The sequence below is a fragment of the Octopus sinensis genome, linkage group LG8 (genome assembly GCF_006345805.1).
Source record: "Octopus sinensis linkage group LG8, ASM634580v1, whole genome shotgun sequence".
NCBI lineage: Eukaryota > Metazoa > Mollusca > Cephalopoda > Octopoda > Octopodidae > Octopus > Octopus sinensis.
The window spans coordinates 86,523,513-86,544,161 of record NC_043004.1 but is presented as its reverse complement, the minus strand read 5'-3'; the positions used below and the strand labels follow the sequence as shown (position 1 = coordinate 86,544,161).

The following is a 20,649-nucleotide window of genomic DNA, read 5'->3' as shown; positions in this document are numbered from 1 at the left end:
TCTTGTTGACAGCCAAGTGTAGTAAGTCTGCTTTAAACAGCCCAGTTGATTTTGTGATTAATGAAGGCGAAGGTGAGTTTCTTCTTCTTCTTCTTCTTCTTCTTCTTCTTCTTCTTATTATTATTATTATTATTATTATCATTCATTATTATTATTGTTGTTGTTGTTGTTGGTGGTGGTGTTGTTGTTATTGTCGTCGTCGTCGTCATCGTCATCATCATCATCATCATCATTATTACTATAGCAGAGTCATTAGCACACTGGATGAAATGTCTTGCGGTATTTCACCCGTCGCTAAGTTCTGAGTTCAAATTCCGCTGAGGTCAACTTTGCCTTTCATCCTTACATGGTTGATAAAATAAGTACCTATTGAACACTGAGGTCGATGTAATCGACTCATCTCCTTCTCCAAAACTGCTGCCCTTGTGGTAAAATTTGAAATCATTATTATTATTATTATTATTATTATTATTATTATTATTATTATTATTATTATTACTGGACTGGCATAATCAGTACAATGTTAGACAGTGTGTACAAAATGTGAAAAGATAGAAGAAAATTAAGAAATTTTGTTTAACACTTTAACAATTGCTGTATTTCTTCCAGGTCTTTATATTCTGAGTTCAAACCCCATTGCATTTAACTCTGCTTTATATTTCATTGGGCTCGAAAAAATGAAGTACAAATACTGCATTTGGTGACATCTTGTTCTCACCCACTTCAGGCTAGTAGTATTTCTTCTTTCTTTTCTTCAGATATCAGTGTCCTGAAAACCTTATCACGTGGTGGTGTCAGCAGGGAACAGCTGGAAGGTCTGTGTAAAGAGGAAATGGAATACCTCAAGCATTCGCTTCTCTGTGAGTAGACACGACGATGTTTCTGATTTTGCATGATAATCATCAGCCATCATAGAGTCAAAAAAAAAGAACACGTATAACACATGCGTGTGCATGCACACACACACAATAAACAAAGTATTTCATGTTGCTTTGATCCACTCAGCTGACAGTAAATGTAGAGCTGCCTTCTTAAGTTATGCTGACTTACAAGGGCCGGCTTCCTGGTTCCCATGGGATATATAGTCCCCACCTGGATGGGACGCTGGTCTGTCACAGTGTTACTCATTTTCGCCATCTGAGTGGACTGGAGCAATATGAAATGAAGTGTTTTGCACAAGGACACAATGCGTTGCCTGGTCCAGGAACTGAAACCACAATCTTATGATCATGAGTCCAATACTCTAACCACTAAGCCATGAAGCTCCATTGACAGTGGGTTTCAATGATAGCTAGTTAGTCAATAACCCTACAGATGATTCTTTTATGACTTCATTGCTTTCAGGCTTAACTTAAGGTGTTTTCGCACCTGACATCACAAAATGCGTCTGAATAAAAATTGCCGGACAGCAAATAGAGACTTGGACATTGCCTAGAATGTATTTTTCATTTTTAACCCCGTATATAGTACGCACTAGGGATTTTGACCTTTAAATTTGGGGGGAAAAATGCAGATTATACTCGAGGATTTATGGTATATATATCTATATATATATATACATATGCCCACATACATACACACCATATGTTCCTATTGGAAATTCTTGTATATTTCAGTCCCTAACGTGAAAGGTGTGGTCTACTTGACCAGATCTATCCATGACCTAGAAAATGAAGTGGCTGTATCAAAGACTGTGGAATACGTCAACTCATTTGTCCACTCCAGTCATTCCCTTTACAAAGTGGTTCCTCCTGTTTTACCATTCAACAGAGATGACATTCAAAATAAGATTGGCCTTCAAGATAAATACATCAAGTTCAAACCATCAGCTACCATGAATGGTTGCTTCTTAGCAATCATTGCTCGAGGGGTGAGTGGATATAGTTTATAATTTATTTATTTGTTTGTCATGATGCTCTTAAGAATTCATTAGACATGGTTTTGTGTGTGTGTGTGTGTGTGTGTGCTCATTTGCCTTCAGATTTCATCCTCTTCTATCTAGTAATAGTATTATATGTACTTCCAGTATAATATGTACTATCCATAGGACATTACAAATATGATTTGCAATATCCATGGATTTTTAAGGGAATCATTAATACATGAGTTTGTTTCTTGAGACAAAAATTGTATTAGCGTTTTGGTTGTATCAAATGTTTAGTTAAGGGATATTTACCAATTTGTAGTATTCAGAAGGTTCTGTGAGGTATATGAGCAATTCCTGTGAATATTTTGACTTATCATACACTCTCTTTACTCTTTTACTTGTTTCAGTCATTTGACTGCGGCCATGCTGGAGCACCACCTTTATAGTTAAACATATTGTCCTCAGAGCTTATTCTTTGTAAGCCTGTACTTATTCTATCGGTCTCTTTTGCCGAATTGCTAAGTTACGGGGACATAAACACACCAGCATCGGTTGTCAAGCGATGTCGGGGTGACAAACATAGGTACACAAACATACACACACACACACACATATATACGACGGGCTTCTTTCAGTTTCTGTCTACCAAATCCACTCACAAGGCTTTGGTTGGCCCGAGGCTATAGTAGAGGATACTTGCCCAAGGTGCCACACAGTGGGACTGAACCCAGGACCATGTGGTTGGTAAGCAATCTACGTACCACTCAGCCACTCCTGTGCCTACAGATAGATATATAGAAATAAAACGTGAGGGATGCTAGAGGTAGCATGTTACTTTGCATTTAGATTTGTACTAGGATGGATGTGTGTGGAGAGGAAGAAGAAAAAAGAAAGAAATAATATGAGAGAAGGGAAAGATGTTAATGAATTCCTTTGCTTTGATTTTAGTGTATATACCCTTCAAGGGGGGAACACTGAGCATTTGATTTAACCTCAACCTCAGCAGGGTGCTACATTAATGATTTCACAAGCTATAAGGAGAAGGGAGTTAGTTTTTGTTCAGATGCAGAAAACCTGAACTGATAACATCTGAACAAAAATTTACTTCTTATATGTTACAACTTTCATTTCTTCAGAGAAGACTCTTGTGTACGTGCCTTTAACCGAAGTTTCATGTTGGCCCAAGTCTTGTGAATAAAACTGAGCAGACAGAAACTGAACCAGGTGGCACATTATGTCCTTGAGCAAGACACTCGCTTTATTTGACCTTGCTCCAGTCTACTAAGCTGACTGTGACTACCAGCCTTTTCTCTCTTCAGCCGCCATGTCCATGGTTTTTATTTCTTTACTGCCAACAAGGGGCTACACACAGAGGAGGCAAACAAGGACAGACAAACGAATTAAGTTGATTACATTGACCCCAGTGCCTAACTGGTACTTATTTAATCGACCCTGAAAAGATGAAAGACAAAGTCAACCTCGGCGGAATTTGAACTCAGAACGTAGCGACAGACGAAATACCACTAAACATTCCGCCCGGTGTGCTAATGTTTCTTATTTCTTTCTGCCCAAATGGGGCTACACACAGAGGGGACAAACAAGACAGACAAACGAATTAAGTTGATTACATTGACCCCAGTGCCTAACTGGTACTTATTTAATCGACCCTGAAAAGATGAAAGACAAAGTCAACCTCGGCGGAATTTGAACTCAGAACGTAGCGACAGACGAAATACCACTAAACATTCCGCCCGGTGTGCTAATGTTTCTTATTTCTTTCTGCCCAAATGGGGCTACACACAGAGGGGACAAACAAGGACAGACAAAGGGATTAAGTCGATTACATCGACCCCGGTGCGTAACTGGTACTTATTTAATCGACCCTGAAAGGATGAAAGACAAAGTCAACCTCAGGGGAATTTGAACTCAGAATGTAGCGACAGACGAAATACCGCTAAGCATTTTGCCCGGCATGCTAACGATTCTGCCAGCTCGCCACCTTAATTAACTATGTCCATGATTTTGGTTGGGTGAAGAAGTAGGAGGGTCAGGCGGTTATATCTTCTATCTTTTACTTGTTTCAGTCATTAGACTGTGGCTATACTGGAGAACCACCTTGAAGAATTTTAGTGGAAAAAATTGATCCTAGTGCTTATTTTTTTTAAGCCTAGTACTTATTCTGTCAGTCTCTTTTGCTAAACCACTAAGTTACAGAAATATAAATTCCCCAACACCAGTAGTTAAGTGATGGCGGGGGCAAAACACAGATACACAGATATACACATACACACGTATGTGTGTGATGGGCTTCCTTCAGTTTCTGTCGACCAAATCCCCTCACAAGGCTTTAGTCATCTCGAGGTTATAGTATAAGACACTTGCCCAAGGTACCATGCAATGAAACTGAACTCTGAATCATGTGGTTGAGACGCAAACTTCTTACCACACAGCCATGCTTGCACCTATCTGACTGTCTGTCTCTCACTCTTTCTCTTTCTCTCTCTCTCTCTCTCTCTCTCTATATATATATATATATATATAAATATTGGGCACAGGGGTGGCTATGTGGTAAGTAGATTGCTTACCAACCACATAGTTCTAGGTTCATTCCCACTGTGTGGCACCCTGAGCAAGTGTCTTCTACTATAGCCTCGGGCCGACCAAACCCTTATGAGTGGATTTGGTAGATGGAAACGGAAAGAAGCCTGTTGTATATATGTATGTATATATATATATATATATATATATATATATATATATATATATGTATGTATGTATGTGTGTGTATATGTTTGTGTGTCTTTGTTTGTCCCCCAGCATCGCTTGACAACTGATGGTGGTGTGTTTATGTACCCGTAACTTAGTAGTTCGGCAAAAGAGACCGATAGAATAAGTACCAGGCTTCCAAGAATAAGTCCTGGGGTCGATTTGCTTAACTAAAAGGTGGTGCTCCAGCATGGCCACAGTCAAATGACTGAAACGAGTAAAAGGGTATATACAAAGGCACCTAGAGTAATTAGTGAAGGCATAGTACATATATTCACTTATAAATGAAAGCTATGATATGCATGCATGTATGTACGAATGGTTGTATGCATTTTATAAAAATAATATCAATATTTAAATAATTGTTTTACAGGGCGAACAAAACCATTTGGCAAAAGAATTACCAAACTTGCATTCGAATAGCACCAAATATTCTGTAAGGAAGAAAAGCATGATTAAATCAAACTTCCTGAGTTCTAATCGAAATAATACTGCAATTAAAACCAAAGAGAAAATTTTGGCAGATCAGAAACTCCTTGAAATCTTGAAACCAATTAAGACAAATACCATCCCTCAAATGGTTCGTGGAATTCAAACATTCTCTTCAGAGATTGGTAGATATTCATTGGGCAGTCCCGATATATTTGTGCGACCAAGTCACTTTCACTCTCGTTTGTTGAATTCACAACAAGAAGACATAGCACTGAAGAAAAGTATACAGTATCAGGTTAGGAAGAAGCTCAGCGTTGATTCATCCAACGAGTCGCTGATACTCAACAAGACTAATCATCTAGCAGAGCACAAGAAAATTGTAAATCATCCAAAACCATTTCGATAATGAATGAATTCCTAACACATTTGCTACTTGAATAACTGTCCATTACACACACATGCACGTACACACACACACACCCACACACCTCTATATATATATATACATGTGTGTGTACACATATCTACCTACCTACCTACATACCTACCTATCTATCTATCTATATATCTATATATATATATATATACATGTGTGTGTACACATATCTACCTACCTACCTACCTATCTATCTATCTATCTATCTATCTATCTATCTATCTATCTATCTATATATATATATATAATATATATATATATATATATATATATATATATATATATATAATATATATATACATATATATACACACACACACACATATATATATATATACTCTAGCATGGCCGCAGGCTGATAACTGAGACAAGTAAAAGATGAAAATATGTGTGTATACACACACATATATATAAATATATATGTATGTATGTATGTATACATATGTATATATACTGAATGTCAATAAATCAAGAAAAACAAATGTACATTGGTAGTCATCCAGAGCTATCCTTTATGGAGTAAGTGTATTTCAAAAGAATGTATATAGGAAAGGGATAGAAATCATCCTAGCAGTGACTGGTGAGATGCTAAATGGGCATTTCTGCTTGTACTTCAAGCCAACTGCATGCTTAGATGAAATCTATTGCCACAAATACAGGAAAACTGTGAATAAACAGTCACTGATGTTGCAAATATTCTCCTGCCTGAATAAAAACCTGTTATATGCAACAGAATCACTATTGGATAAAAATAGATATGTATGTATCATACTTAATGTAAATACACAGTGAAAAGCAAATCCAGGAGATAATATCTATAATGGACGTACAGTGTTTAAAAACACAATATATATCAGAGGTGGACATAGATTGTCCTAGTAGTAGCTGAGAATGTTAGATGTGTATGTCTTCCTCATATGGCATTGTCAGTGGTATGTATTCTCAGCCAACTGATAACATGTATGTACATTATTAAATAAAGTAATTTGACCACTCTTTTCCAATCCTCAGTGTCTCTTAGTGTGGGAGAGATTGTCCCCTGCTACATTACAAACACTGCATTAGCACATTTTAAAGTGGTTTGTTACTCTTTTCAAGCCTAGTCAGGTTCATGGGCCCAGTTTCTGTGGTGTATGTGTTCCCCCCAGCTGGACAGGATGCCAGTCCATCGCAGCATTACTCAAGAAACAGGAAGAGAGAGTGAGAGAAAGATGTGGCGAAAGAGTACAACAGGGGTCACCCCTCCCCTGCCGGAGCCTCGTGGAGCTTTAGGTGTTTTCACTCAATAAACACACAACACCCGGTCTGAAAATCGAAACTGCAATCCTCCGACCGCGAGTCTGTTGCCCTAACCACTGGCCAATTGCGCCTCCACATTGTAAAGTGGTAAACTGGTAGAATTGTTAGCATGCAGGGAAAAATGCTTAGGAGCATTTCATCCGTCTTTACATTCTGAGTTCAAATTTTGCCGAGGTTGACTTTGCCTTTCATTCTTTTGGGGTCAATAAAATAAGTACCAGTTGAGTACAGGGATCGATGTAATTGACTTAACCCCTCCCCCGAAATTTCTGGCCTTGTGCCAAAATTTGAAACCAGTATTTCATTATTGTTAGGCAGTGACCTGCAGAATCATTAGTGTTGGAGGAATCGTTAGCACGCCGGGTGAAATGCTTAGCAGTATTTTGTCTGCTAATACGTTCTTGAGTTCAAATTCCACCGAGGTTGACTTTGCCTTTCATCCTTTCAGGGTCGATAAATTAAGTACCAGTGTTTCACTGGGGGTCAATGTAATCAACTTAATCCCTTTGTCTGTTTTTGTTTGTCCCCTCTGTGTGTAGCCCTTTGTGGGCAGTAAAGAAATAAGAATCATTAGTGTTGGGTGGAAAAAAAAACGTCCTTGTGGTATTTCTTCCAGCACCTTATGTTCTGAGTTCAAATCCTGACAAGGTCAACTTTACCTTTCATCTCTTCAAAATTGATAAATTCAGGAACAAGGAATAATGTAATTGTCTAAACCCCTCTCTCAAATTTGCTAACCTTGCATCTAAACCAGAAACAATATTTCATTTACTATACCCCATCCAAAATATTTCATAATGGTTTAAAACTCACCTGTTTCATTTATAAGCATCTTTTGCTTCTATAATACTTTGGACTGTGTTTTGACCTAACAAGAATTCAGCTGATGTCATGTTCACAGACTATATTTATGATATTAATATTTTAGATGTGGCTGGGGTTGACTTTGCCTTTCAACTTTGTAGGGTCGATAAAATAAGTACCAGTTGAGCACTGGGAGTCAATGTAATTGATTTATCCACTCCCCTGAAATTGCTGGCCTTGTACCAAAATTTGAAATCAATATTTTAGATGAAACATTTTTACTCTATATAATCCATTATCTTTCAGCTTCCAAATTTTAAGAAAATTTCACAAATAATATTTTTTTTTCACTTTTTTTTAAAGAAATAAGAACACATTAGATGACATAATCTGGAAGTACACTAAATAAAATCAAATAAATTTAATTTTACAAACTGTTTAAATTGTTCTCTTTGTTCATGTGCCATGCAAACCTACAGATGTATGGCAATCATGGAACTCCATACCATCTATTTCTGGAGGACACTGGTAAAGTCCTCCAAGTATCCTCCCTCACTCCCTGTTTATGTCCTTTCTGTTTCTCTGTTGTCGCCATATGCTCAAGGCGTTTCTTCTCATATGGAATCCAATAAATTGAGCCTCCTTGAGTTGTTGAGAAGTATAAAGACAAATCATGACTCTTCAGACTTTAAATATAAATAAATAAGTAAATTGTGGTGTTAGCAGTGTTATGGGCTGTGATGAGCTATGTGGTGTTGGTGGAGAGGATGGTAGATGAGGCAAAAGGGAAGTGAAGACTGCAGGTGCCAGTGGAAGAGTGAAAGGGGCATGCATGGGCAGGAAGCATGCGTGGTCAGGAAGCACGTGTAGGGAGTTCAAGCAGAGACGGCAGAGAGGCAAGACGTGTTTAAGTCGTGAGAGTGACCACTGATTCTGCTGAGGTCAACAGGTAAGGCCTTTTGTATTTCTTTCTCCCGTTTACTTCTTTTTCTGTTGTCCTTTTCTTCCATCACACCACATAAATATTGCATGGAGCACTAAACGTTTTCATTAAAATTTCAACATGATACCTTGTAAAACCTTTGGTATTTTGTATTTAAAATCTGAATACTTAATGCATTATAGAATAAAGTATTATAATTATCTAAGAGGGTGAGCTGACAAAATTATTAGTACATTGAGCAAAACACTTAGCAGCATTTCTTCTGTATCATTATGTTCTGAATTCATATTCTACTGTGACCAATTTTGTCTTTCATTCTTTCAAGTCAATAAAATGAGTATGAATTGTACACCGGGATTCATATAATCAACTAACCTCTCTAACTAAAATTGCTGATCTTGATCCAAAATTTGAAATCTTTATAGTTATCTACTTAATTAATGCATTATAACATTTTAATTAATGCTGCCTTATATAATTAGGTGATACTGTGGATTTCTAAATTTGAAGATTCATTATTTCTTTCCAATATGAAAGTGGTCTGCAGATTCTTATCCTTTTTTTCTCTTTAGCCCCTGAATGTGAAAAGGTTCCCCATCATAGATATAATGTAGTGGTTCTTTCAGGTAGAAACCGGAAGTGACAACAGAGACATCCCGTAATTTCAAATAAACACTATGTAACTAATATTTCGTTTTTGGATTTGGTTTGCAAGATTCTTTATATGAGTTCGTGTGTTGAAGCATATTCTGTTGTGTCTGGGGAGAGTTATTCTCTTTTAGTGCCTTATTATTTAACACACTCACCGGTAAAATTTCCACTTATTTCGTCTTTTTATTTTCCTAAAATTTTCGTTGCGTCATGCAACCTTTTCAATAGTCAAGTGGAAATTTTACCGGTGAGTGTTAAATAATAAGGCACCAAAGAGAATGACTCTCCCCAGACTATGTAACTAATACGTAAATTTACATATATTTAATGTAACATGAAAACTGTACATATGTTTTATATAATATGCAAGCAATCACATTTACGGGAAAACATTTTATAATCTATACTTAATAAACTCGGGAGTGAAATGAAAAAGAATCTGCTGGATAACAAGTTATTTCGTCGATTTCCGTAAAAAAAATTTTTTTTTTACATATGGGCTTGCGGGAACTTTTGAAGTAATATACATACATATACACATACACCGAGTAAAAAAATTCAGTTATCTCTTTCTTTCACACATTACTCTGTCTCTTCACACACACTAACAGAAGCACTTCACTTACACAACATACTGTCTGTCTCCCACACCCCATCAAACACACACACACACACACATGTACATCAATGCTTCACATGCACGGTAACTTCAAAAGAACTTTCCTCGTCATACAATCGCTTTCTCTTAGTCTCTTTCGCTCTCATTACTTCAAAAGTTCCCGCAAGCCCATATGTAAAAAAAAAAAAGTTTTTACGGAAATCGACGGAAAGGTCTACTAGAGACGAAAGATTGCCCAAGTTATAATATTATTCATTCGCATTATTAAATAAATAAATACGCTCCCAAATAATAGCTACCATCTTAAGAGAATATTTCAGAAAAGAAACCAAGAGATAAATAGCATAACTGCGACTAAATCTAATACTTCTCCATAAACACTGTGTACGTGTTGTTGGTGAGTAATAAACAGCTAAAGGTTATTTTCCCCTCCTACTTTTCAATATTTAACTAGAAGTTTCATAAAGACACGGAGAATATTGTCTCATGTTTCAAACTCGTTACTGTAACTATAAGTAAACAGAATAAATCCTCTAAGTTTCACAGTCCTAGATGTTGATGTTTCACTTGTGAGCTGAGAAAAGACATATACGTTTACACGCAATATTAACGTTTTATCATCGCCGCATATTTTCTTTTCCCATTTTTCTTTTTAATCTTTTGCCTTCACAAAGCATTTTCATAATTTTGTCCTAAACGTCCATACTTGTTTTCAGACTTTTAGCTAGCCTTTGTGTAATGTGTTCTGAATAATATAAGGCTTTCGTTTCATAAATCCTAATTCACTCTGGTTAGGAAAAAAAAAAAAAAGTGGGGTGGTACAATGTGTCTCATAGATGATGCACCAGGGAAATATGTCCTGCGTATCACATGTGATAGACAGGACACTTTTAATTCCTTGCAGATAGAACTTCGAAGGATTTAATGCCTAAAGAATTTTCTATTTCTCCTCACCAACGAATGTACAATTTTATAAATATACTTATTGATTCTTACATCACTATTTTGGTAAGTATGAAGGAAATTATGCTTCACTGATGAAGTCAGAATAAGACCCGTTCACATCTAGAGTTGTCTCCCCTGTACTTGATTGAAAGTAAAAAAAAACTATTAAAATTTTACCAATATGATTTTCTCGTGCATATATTATTTCTAGTTATCATATTTTAATACAAGAAGCATTAAAAAAACCCCGACACTAACTAGTATTATTTTAATTGTTTTATTTTCCATGTTAATTAACAAACCGATCGTTTATCTCAACAATTATTTTAGCTTTATTAGTTGCTATTTTGAAGCAGATTAATAGTTATCATTTATCACGTAGTAGATTCGCTCATAAAAATGTCTAAGATCTGGTATTTCAAGTGTCATGAGCCTCGGGGTTAATTTTTCATTTTCTATCATGATTTTTGCCGCCTACTTGTCTACACCAATAATCTCCTACCACTAATTTTGTTGAAAAAGCACACTATAAGTTTGATCACATATTTCGTAATCCCTTTTGTATGCAATCCATTGGGGCCAGATTCTTTCCACGAATGAAATTAATAGTCATCGTAGAAGAGGTCGGCTAAAAATATCTCTATAACCACTGTAGGCGCATTACCCCCTTGACGGCGGGTAAACAAGCTGGCTATACTGAGATAGAGGACGTTACACAACATTAAGGTTGAGACAAGTGACCTTATCTCTTCCTCTTTCTGCACTGGAACATCGAACTGTAAAGATGTAGTCTAGTCTCTCTCAACAACCATCAGCTAGCAGATAGGAGCACAGCTCTGAAGATCATGGCTTTACACCCCAACCATTCTATTTATCATTCCATTGTGTATATACGTGTGGCCACAATAAACATATTTAAGTTGCAACCTCGCTTGTATGTTTTTCATCCGGGTTACTACCAGCGAAATTACAGCCTTCTGAGAGTCATATTAGGTGGCTCATAACGACCTGCACCATCTAAACCGCCTTCACAGCATCCGATGGCCTCCTGAGAAATTATACAGGATTAACAACCAATGAGTATAATGGAAAGCTTACACAACACATGCATGGATAGAGAAAACTCCACCTTCTTTCTTCTATTTCATCTAGAGGCTCCAGGACCAAGAAAACGATTTTCTCAACAATAAATAAAACCTCATAAGCGAGATCCCTCCTTATTCACCTGGAGCTCGTGAATACTAACCCTACTTTCACAAGAAACTACTTATATCACACAGTCTACAGTGTTCATCCATAGGAATAGTGAGCTATCGTGTGGTTGCTATAAAAGAAACGTCCTGTTTATGAACTGTGAGCTACTGGCCGTTAATACCGAGGAAAAAGCACTTTAATTCTAATTAGCTCTAATGCAATTTCAGGATAGATAATCCTTTCTTAATTGATACCACGTTGTGTGATCGATCCTGGGACCTTATGCTGGTGAAAGGAATTTCTCAACCATTTGGCCATGCCTGGACGCAAGAACGTAATGAAAATATATATAAGTAATTATTTTAATTTGCCCTTTTCGTCTATGCAGACGGTCAATTTAGCTTAGAGGTCACTTAACCGAAAATATCAGGGGCTCCCTCTCTTGCAGCTTCTTGCTATGATTGAAGCACAGCTCCTGCCACAGTACTTGCATACCAAGAGGGTGGCTCGGCGCTCTGCATTTCTGTTGTTTTCCTTTCGCCGCTTCTCAACTTGTTTGTTTCTGTAGCTGCTCTCTAGCAGTTCCTTCCTTGACCACAGTCTTCCATGTTGTTCTGTCCTCAGCCTGCTCTTCCCAGGTGCTGACATCCAACTCACACTTGGACAAACTAGTTTTGCAAGTGTCCTTATACCTCAGTTTTGATCTTCCTCTGGGCCAGTTCTCCATAAAACAGTTGCTTCAGGATTCGATGGTCATCCATTCTGACATGCCCCAGCCACCTCAGTCTTCTCGTACACGAGATAACTGTCATGCATTGAAGATTCGCCTGCGCCAGCACTTCAACATTGGTGACCTTGTCGCGCCATGTTAGGCCTAAGATCTTGCGGAGGTATCTGACAGAAAATACCGAGGCACTTTTCCTGTCCGCTGTACAAGGTTCATGTTTCAGATCCACAGAGAAGTGTGCTGAGAACACATGCTTCATAAATCCTGATCTTTTTCTTGATGTCTAATCTCTTGTTCTTCCATACTCATTTTGTCAGTTGTTGCTGCCTTCCCTATCCTGACATTAATCTCATCACCAAGTGAAGTAGTAGAGGAAATGATAGACCCTAGATAGTAGAATCTGTCCACTGTCTCAAGCTTGATATGGCCTTTCACTGCGCCCTCCTGAGTGAGGATGACTGTCTTCTTTATACTGATGACCAAACCGAAGGCTTTGCATGCTGATGATAGGTGGTCCATCATTATTTGTAGAGTTAATTCACTGTGAGCAACAAGTGCCGCATCGTCGGCGAAGAGAAAGTCTCTTATTGTTGCTCTATTGATCTTAGTATTGGGCCAAAGTTTAGAAAGATCAAAGTGTGACCCATCAGTTCTCCAACAAAGGCAGACATCTCCCGGAAACTCTTGAAATGCATACTGCAGCAATACAGCAAAGTAAATGCTGAAAAAGATTGGTGCTAGGACATTACCTTGTTTTATTCCGCTGTTGATGTTGAAGCTATCTGATATTAAACTATCAAACTGAATGGTGGCCTTCATGTCATCATGGAACGAAACAATGAGCTGCAGTAGTATTGGGGGACAGCCACATTTTCCAAGCACCATGTGCAGTCCTGATCTACTGACTGTATCAAATGCCTTTGTCAGATCGACAAATGCTCTTTATAGTGGTAATTGCTGCTCCCGGCATTTTTCTTGCAGTTGACGAATGGAGACGATCATATCCATTGTTGAGCGGTTAGATCTAAAACCGCACTGGCTCTCTGGTAGCACTCTTTCTGCTAGCTTCTGAAGTCGTTTCAGAATTATATATATATATGCATTTCTAGTCCTCATAAAGTCCTTGTACCGTTTTAAATATTAATAGCATTATATTCTACAATTAATATTTAGAAGCCGGATGCGTTTATTTTATCGTTGATTAAATGAAAATGTAAATATTTGCATTATTCTGTTTGTCAAGATATGAGTGTTACGTTTTTAAGAAACTTAAAACTATAGCACGAAATCGAAGACAACCGAACTCTAACATAAGGTTATGAATATCTATAAATATATGCATCAAACTTAAATCAAGAATGTGGAATTTTCACGAGTTTCATTATTTGTTAGTAATCAGCTTTGGCTGAGACACAACGGTGTCAAAACATCAAGTGTCCCAAAGTCCTCTTACGCTAATTAATCAAGCGTGTTATGAAAACACACTCGTCTGAAAGAAGTTGTTCCCCACTGACGAAATACAACAGCAATGTGCATATGTTCAAATCTGCTGGGATATATTAGGAATAAATATGGACGTCACCATTTTGATTCGCGTTGTTCAACTTGCACATGATGATTTGTATATGTGTGTATCTTCCAATTTTTACTTGCTTCAGTCATTAGACTGCAGCCATACAGGGGCACCACATAGAACAACCGAACATCAGGGCTTGTTATGTAAATGATGGTATTTATTTTATCGCTCTCAATTTAAGACGGGAACGTAAATCCCAAGACCGCTTTTCAAGCGGAGATGGGGAGCAAACATAAACACAAAGACACATATTTAGCTGATTGCTTGTTATAGCTGGTCAGAGTGATCATTGGCTTCGCACCTATAAGACTCTCTACTGCATAGGCGACTCGCCAGACTCAAATGGCCGGAGGTACATAACCTCTTTACAACTGGGGGGGGGGGGCGGTATCATGGTCAGTGAATTTTGGAAACAAAAAATTTCTAGAACACAACTACTGGGTAAGGCGGATCGGTTCCATCCGTGTCAGATACCTTCGAAGATGATAGCGTCATCCTAGTTGGTATATGGAAAATTCCATATTTGCAACAAGAATTTCCTCTGGTGAGGGCATTGATTAAACACCTCTTTTTTAGATTAAAAAGGTTTCCAGGTCGAGTTTTTCAGGATTCTTGCTCTTTCGCCCAAGTAAAGCTTACAACGTTTGCTCCCGTTGAGGTACAAGTCCGGTAGTTCTCGGAGCCTCCATTTAATTATATATGGCACACCCTACTCTTTTAAATGCCATACGTAGCTAGTCAGAGAGGTTATGTTACGCCTTTATGGTATCCAAAAGGAGGACCTGTGGTTATTCAGATGCTGCTTGAACGAGTCGCCTCTGGAACCAACATATTCGAGTATCTGTGCTGGCGGTGCTACAGCCGCTGCTGTTATTACTGGACGCGATCTTGGTGTCAGAGTTGCCACCACATTGCTGGTACAGTTGGTATTGATGCTGCTTTTATCGGTGGATGTGTTGTTGCTAACGCTGCCGCTGTGGTCGCCAGCGCCAGTTACCACCTTAGCCGCATACACTATACCCTTGGAGTTGCATCGACCCCACCCCACTATGAATTCATTGGAAACCCTACACGAGCATCCTGCCTCTGTTCGTGGCTTAGGGATACTCACTAATATTCTTTTAACGCTGGGCGCAAAAAAAACGCCCGTATCTGTGTGAAGTGTTTGGCCACTAATCTAAGGAATATCCTTCCCACGCAAATCTTGACGTTAAGTGAGAAAGGTGAGGCAACCTAAGCGATTTTACGGTAGCGCTTCCTTTTGTGGGTGCTAGGGATCAGCATAAAGAAGATGCAGTCCTTTGAACTCACGGGACGCTAAAGCCTCGTTGTAATAGGAGGTTACGGTGTCGAAAATTTCTTGTCTGGAAGACAAGTTCGAAATTCTCTTCACTAGGTTCTTGAACACGATAGGTGGATGATAGGAGGCTGTGTCAATGAACGACAGTTTTTCGTTTGGTTTGCGGTAGGGCCTATAAGAACAGGTATTCGGGTCCAACGTAACGTCTAAGAAGTTGAGAATGGGTCCAATTGAGCTAAGCGTGCGAATTAGTTCCTTCCTAAGCCTATCACGGGTATGTCCGTCAGCTTCTTCAGAGATGGCTAAAGCATCATCTCAGTATAGAGCAAAAGGTGTCCAGTATATACGAATCCTATAAGGTCGTAGACATCTGCGCGGTCGAAGGTTCCCATCCCCACATCAAAGAGACGTTTTCGTAGCATGCTTAATTACATGTATATATATATATATATATATATATATATATATATATATATTTTGTTATATTTTGGAATGGTCATATATATATAATGTGGAGGCGCAATGGCCTAGTGGTTAGGGCAGCAAACTTGCGGTTTCGATTCCCAGACTGGGCGTTGTGTTTATGAAGCAAATCACCTAAAATCTCCACGAGGCTCCGACAGGGGACGAACCCTGCTGTACTCTTTCACCCCAACTTTCTTCCTGTTTCTGTTGTACCTGTATTTCAAAGGGCCAGCCTTGTCACACTCTGTCCTGCTTAATCTTCCACTTGCACGTTAATTTCACGAGCAGGCTGTTCCGTTGATCGGATCAACTGGAGCCCTCGTTGTCGTAACTAACGGAGTGCCACAGTGTGCGTGTATATATATATATATATACAAGCTCTTATTACAACTATTTTATGGGGACATGTTTATGTGGCATGCTCAACCACATTTACATAAATTCAAGAGCAATATTCAAAATACAAAATCCTCGTCGTTGAATGGCGAAGATCCATAACCAACATACTGACGTCTGTGTGTGTGTTGGTTATGAAAGAGAGTGTGCGAGGTGACGTTTTAAATATGAAGATATACAAGGACTTCTACAGATCCTGTCTACCTAATTCCACTCAAGAGGTTTTCGTTGTCCTAATGTTGGGACATTAAGCAATTCCCAGGTGTCACAATGAATTTGAACCCCAAACCACATAACTGTGGGTTGGACTTCTTAACTACGTATCTACGATAGCAATCTCATAATATACCCGTCACTCAAAGACAATGTGGCCTCAGAGGGAAGTTTGTGGAGTTCATACGTTCTACATTGATCTTAGCAAAACCAAAGTAACAAGGTCGATCGGTCGGCTACAAATAGCAGCCAATCGTCCTCTTAAATCAAACATTACTGTCTCACCATTATTTAACATTCACTTTTTCGACGCTTGCATACTCTTTCACTTGTTTCAGTCATTTGACTGCGGCCATGCTGGAGCACCGCCTTTAGTCGAGCAAATCGACCCCAAGACTTATTCTTTGTAAGCCTAGTACTTATTCTATCGGTCTCTTTTGCCAAACCGCTAAGTTACGGAACGTAAACACGCCAGCATCGGTAGTCAAGTGATGTTGGGGGGGGGGCAAACACAGACACACAAACATATATATATACTACATATATGCGACGGGCTTCTTTCAGCTTCCGTCTACCAAATCCACTCACAAGGATTTGGTCGACCCGATGCTATAGTAGAAGACACTTGCCCAAGTGGGACTGGACCTGGAACCATGTGGTTGGTAAGCAAGCTACATACCACACAGCCACTCCTGCACATGGGTCAGATGGAATCTAATGAGGCACATTTTCTACAATCAGATGCTCTTTCTGATTCCAAATAGGGTAATATTTCCCCATAGCCAGACACGTTTTCCACAGAAGACTGGAAATGACTATTGCGTGTATGACCGTGATGGTCATTCACAGCCATCACATGGGTGTTAAGACATGGGCACACACACACATATATATATATACACACGTACGTGGTAAGTAGTTTGCTTCCCACGCCTATGATTCCGAGTTCAGTCCCCACTGCATGGCACTTTGAGCAAGTGTCTTCCACTATAGCGTTGAGTGAATTTGGAAGATGGAAGCTGAAAGAAGCCTGTGTGTGGACCTGTCTTTGTCTTCCACCACCACTTGACAACCAGTGTCGGTGTTTAAATTCTTCTAACTTAGCGGTTCGGCATAAGTGACTGATGGAATAAGTACCAGGTTAAAAAGATTTGTTCAGCTAAAATTCTTCAGGGCAGTGCCCTAGCATGGCCACAGTCTTGACTTAAACAAGTAAAAAGGTACACATACACACACGACAGGCACTTGTTTAAAGTGCCACACGGTGGAACTGAACCTAAGACCATGTAATTGGGAAGCAAACTTCTCAAGCACAGAGCCATGCTTGAGCCTTTATGGCATTGGATAATAATGCCCTGTGGGCAGAGGATGGGGTAGGTGAAGAACAATGGGACTGTCATGACCAGATGTCTTTGATAAAACGTTTGTTTAAATTGAGCTGACAAGAAATTAAACAGCTCCATCAACATTAAAGAAGTGGTTTGCTTATGACTAGAAAGCTCAAACCTGTTTATGCATCTATCTTGCTGAATGTTAATTTATAGTCATACAAAACTATAAAACAAAAACAGAGCCTCTATGTGGTCACATGGCTTACTCTTTCACTTGTTTCAGTCATTTGACTGCGGCCATGCTGCAGCACCGCCCTTAGTGGAAGCAAATCGAACCCAGAACTTATTCTTTGTAAGCCTAGTACTTATTCTATCAGTCTCTTTTGCCGAACCGCTTAGTTACGGGGACGTAGACACACCACCATCGGTTGTCAAGCGATATTGGGTGACAAACAAAAACACACAAACATACATATATATAAATATACGACGGGTTTCTTTTCAGTTTCCATCTACCAAATCTACTCACAAGGCATTGGTCGGCCCGAGGCTTTAGTAGATGACATTTGCCCAAGGTGCCACACAGTGGGAGCACCAAATCTCATTTCACATTATAACACATTGAGAAAGATTAGATCTATAATAATAAATGCCAAACGACTGTGTGTCAGTGTGTCACACTTTGACCCCCTCTCACTATTCAATGACACTTCAACTATTTGTGCCTCCTGCTGGGGTGAGAGTAATAGTAGACATAGAAACGGGGAGGGCGGCAGTAGATTGACAGTTGTGATGGTAATGGGGTGATAGTAATAGTATGAGCTGTAGTTGTGATAGAGGCAGAGGCGATGGTGATGATGGTGGTGGAGGGGAAGGCAGCAAAGTCAAAGGCATTAATGGTGGCGGCGTCAGAAGTCTGAATGGTGTGCATATGACAATTGTGGTGGTACTGGTGATGGTTGAAAACAATCAACAGAAAGAGAGAGAGACGGAGAGAAAGAAAGCAGTCAGACAGAAAGAAAAAAAAATTGTACTGACCCACAGAATGGGAAGATAAAAAATGTTATCATGCAGCTTTGCAATAAGTTGACAAATTATATCCTTGTTTCGATGAAAATTGTTCATTGCTTGAAAAATACTGGTCAAGTTTAATATGTACTCAAAGCACGAAGTGTCATCGTTGGGCCCAAGGCCCAATGAAGAGCCCTCCACAGGAGCTAGATTAAAAGCCGCTTGACAGGGGAGTTTTTAAGCTAGTATATTCCTATATACCAGTAAAGAGATAGTATGGTCTGGATTATATAAAGGCTGACTTGGGATTAACCACCTGTGGCTCCCAGGGCCTCCTGCAGCCCTTGATGGTCTTTCCTCTATAAATATTATTTTTTAAGTTGGTAGGGTGTGATTTGGTTGCTGTTTCTAGCATATTGGACACCCAAATAAATCAGAGGTGAGGAAGCCCTTACATACGTTCAAATTAGAAGTTGCTCAAACCAGTTCATTTCATTCACATACTAACAAATTTCTGAAATTTAAGATGCATCATTTTTTTTTCAGGACAGATGTCTATCATCATCATCGTTTAACGTCTGCTTTCCATGTTAGCATGGGTTGGACGGTTTGACTGAGGGCTGGTGAACCAGATGGCTACATCAGGCTCCAGTCTTGATCTGGCAGAATTTCTACAGCTGGATGCCCTTCCTAACGCCAACCACTCCGAGAGTGATGTAACCTCACAAATGTTTATATACTTGTACTTCTCAATCTTGATACTAAAGAGGTTTTCTATTTGTTGTAGTAGTTCCCTTGTTGTTGAAGATGTAACTGCATGACTATCCATGCAATCATTCTTTATAGATCCTCATTACATGCATAGACTTACCTGTTGGTTTTTCATGCAGATGGTGACTCTGAATTTAAAAATTTATTCTGAGCGAACTTATCCCATATCAATAAGTGCATAATCTTGTGAATATACACTGATGAAAGATACACTACTTCAAAAAGTATGGCAAAAGCTATGCTTAACTGATGAGGTTAGAACTAAACCAAAACCTATTTGGTGTTGTCTCTCATATTCAATAGAAAATGACAAAGAAAACCATTTTACTTCACACTCCTTAACACAATAAGCTGAAAATTAGGTTGACTAGTTCTTGTTTGGCTTTCACTGAAGTCATTGGCATTGTATAGTGTTTGTTTTTAGCCACTTTTCTATGCTTGAATGAATAAGATGAAATGTGTTGAGAGATTTTCTACAGCTGGATGCCCTTCCTGTCGCCAAGTCTCACCCATTTCCAAGAAAGCCCCCCCCCCCACCATGGCTGGACATGTTTTTCATGGAAGCTTGGAAATGAAGGAAACAGCTTGTATGACAGTGGTTATTGTTTACAACAATCATGTGATGTCAAAACAAGGATCCACCAACTCAGCATGCACATACACACTCCTTTCAGTTTCTCCAACCAAATCCACTCAAGGTTTTGGTCAGCCTGGGACTATAGTAGACGGCAATGGGGCAAGGTGTAGGAGCCTGTGCTTATTTTCACTGCCACCAGAGAGAAATTGCTAACTGATCTGCAGTCTAACAATTTTAACCTGAAATTTTACTAAGAAGGGCTAAGTCTTTTCACTCCACAAGAGGAATAAAATAAACATGGATGGTAACAGAATCAGCACAACACT

General features: G+C 38.9%; 1 protein-coding gene across 1 annotated transcript in view; it reads left to right on the top strand.

The window, feature by feature from the left end:
* Window positions 1-5,614, top strand: part of LOC115215200 (putative methyltransferase NSUN7) — a 33,035-nt gene extending 27,421 nt beyond the window's left edge. The window contains exons 7-10 of the mRNA XM_029784392.2: window positions 1-72; window positions 759-860; window positions 1,617-1,870; window positions 5,007-5,614. The exon at window positions 1-72 is cut by the window's left edge and continues 72 nt beyond it. Of these exons, the coding sequence (XP_029640252.2) occupies window positions 1-72; window positions 759-860; window positions 1,617-1,870; window positions 5,007-5,471 (893 nt within the window). The 3' untranslated portion in view covers window positions 5,472-5,614. The remainder of the gene's footprint in view (window positions 73-758; window positions 861-1,616; window positions 1,871-5,006) is intronic.
* The last annotated feature ends 15,035 nt before the right edge of the window (window positions 5,615-20,649 follow it).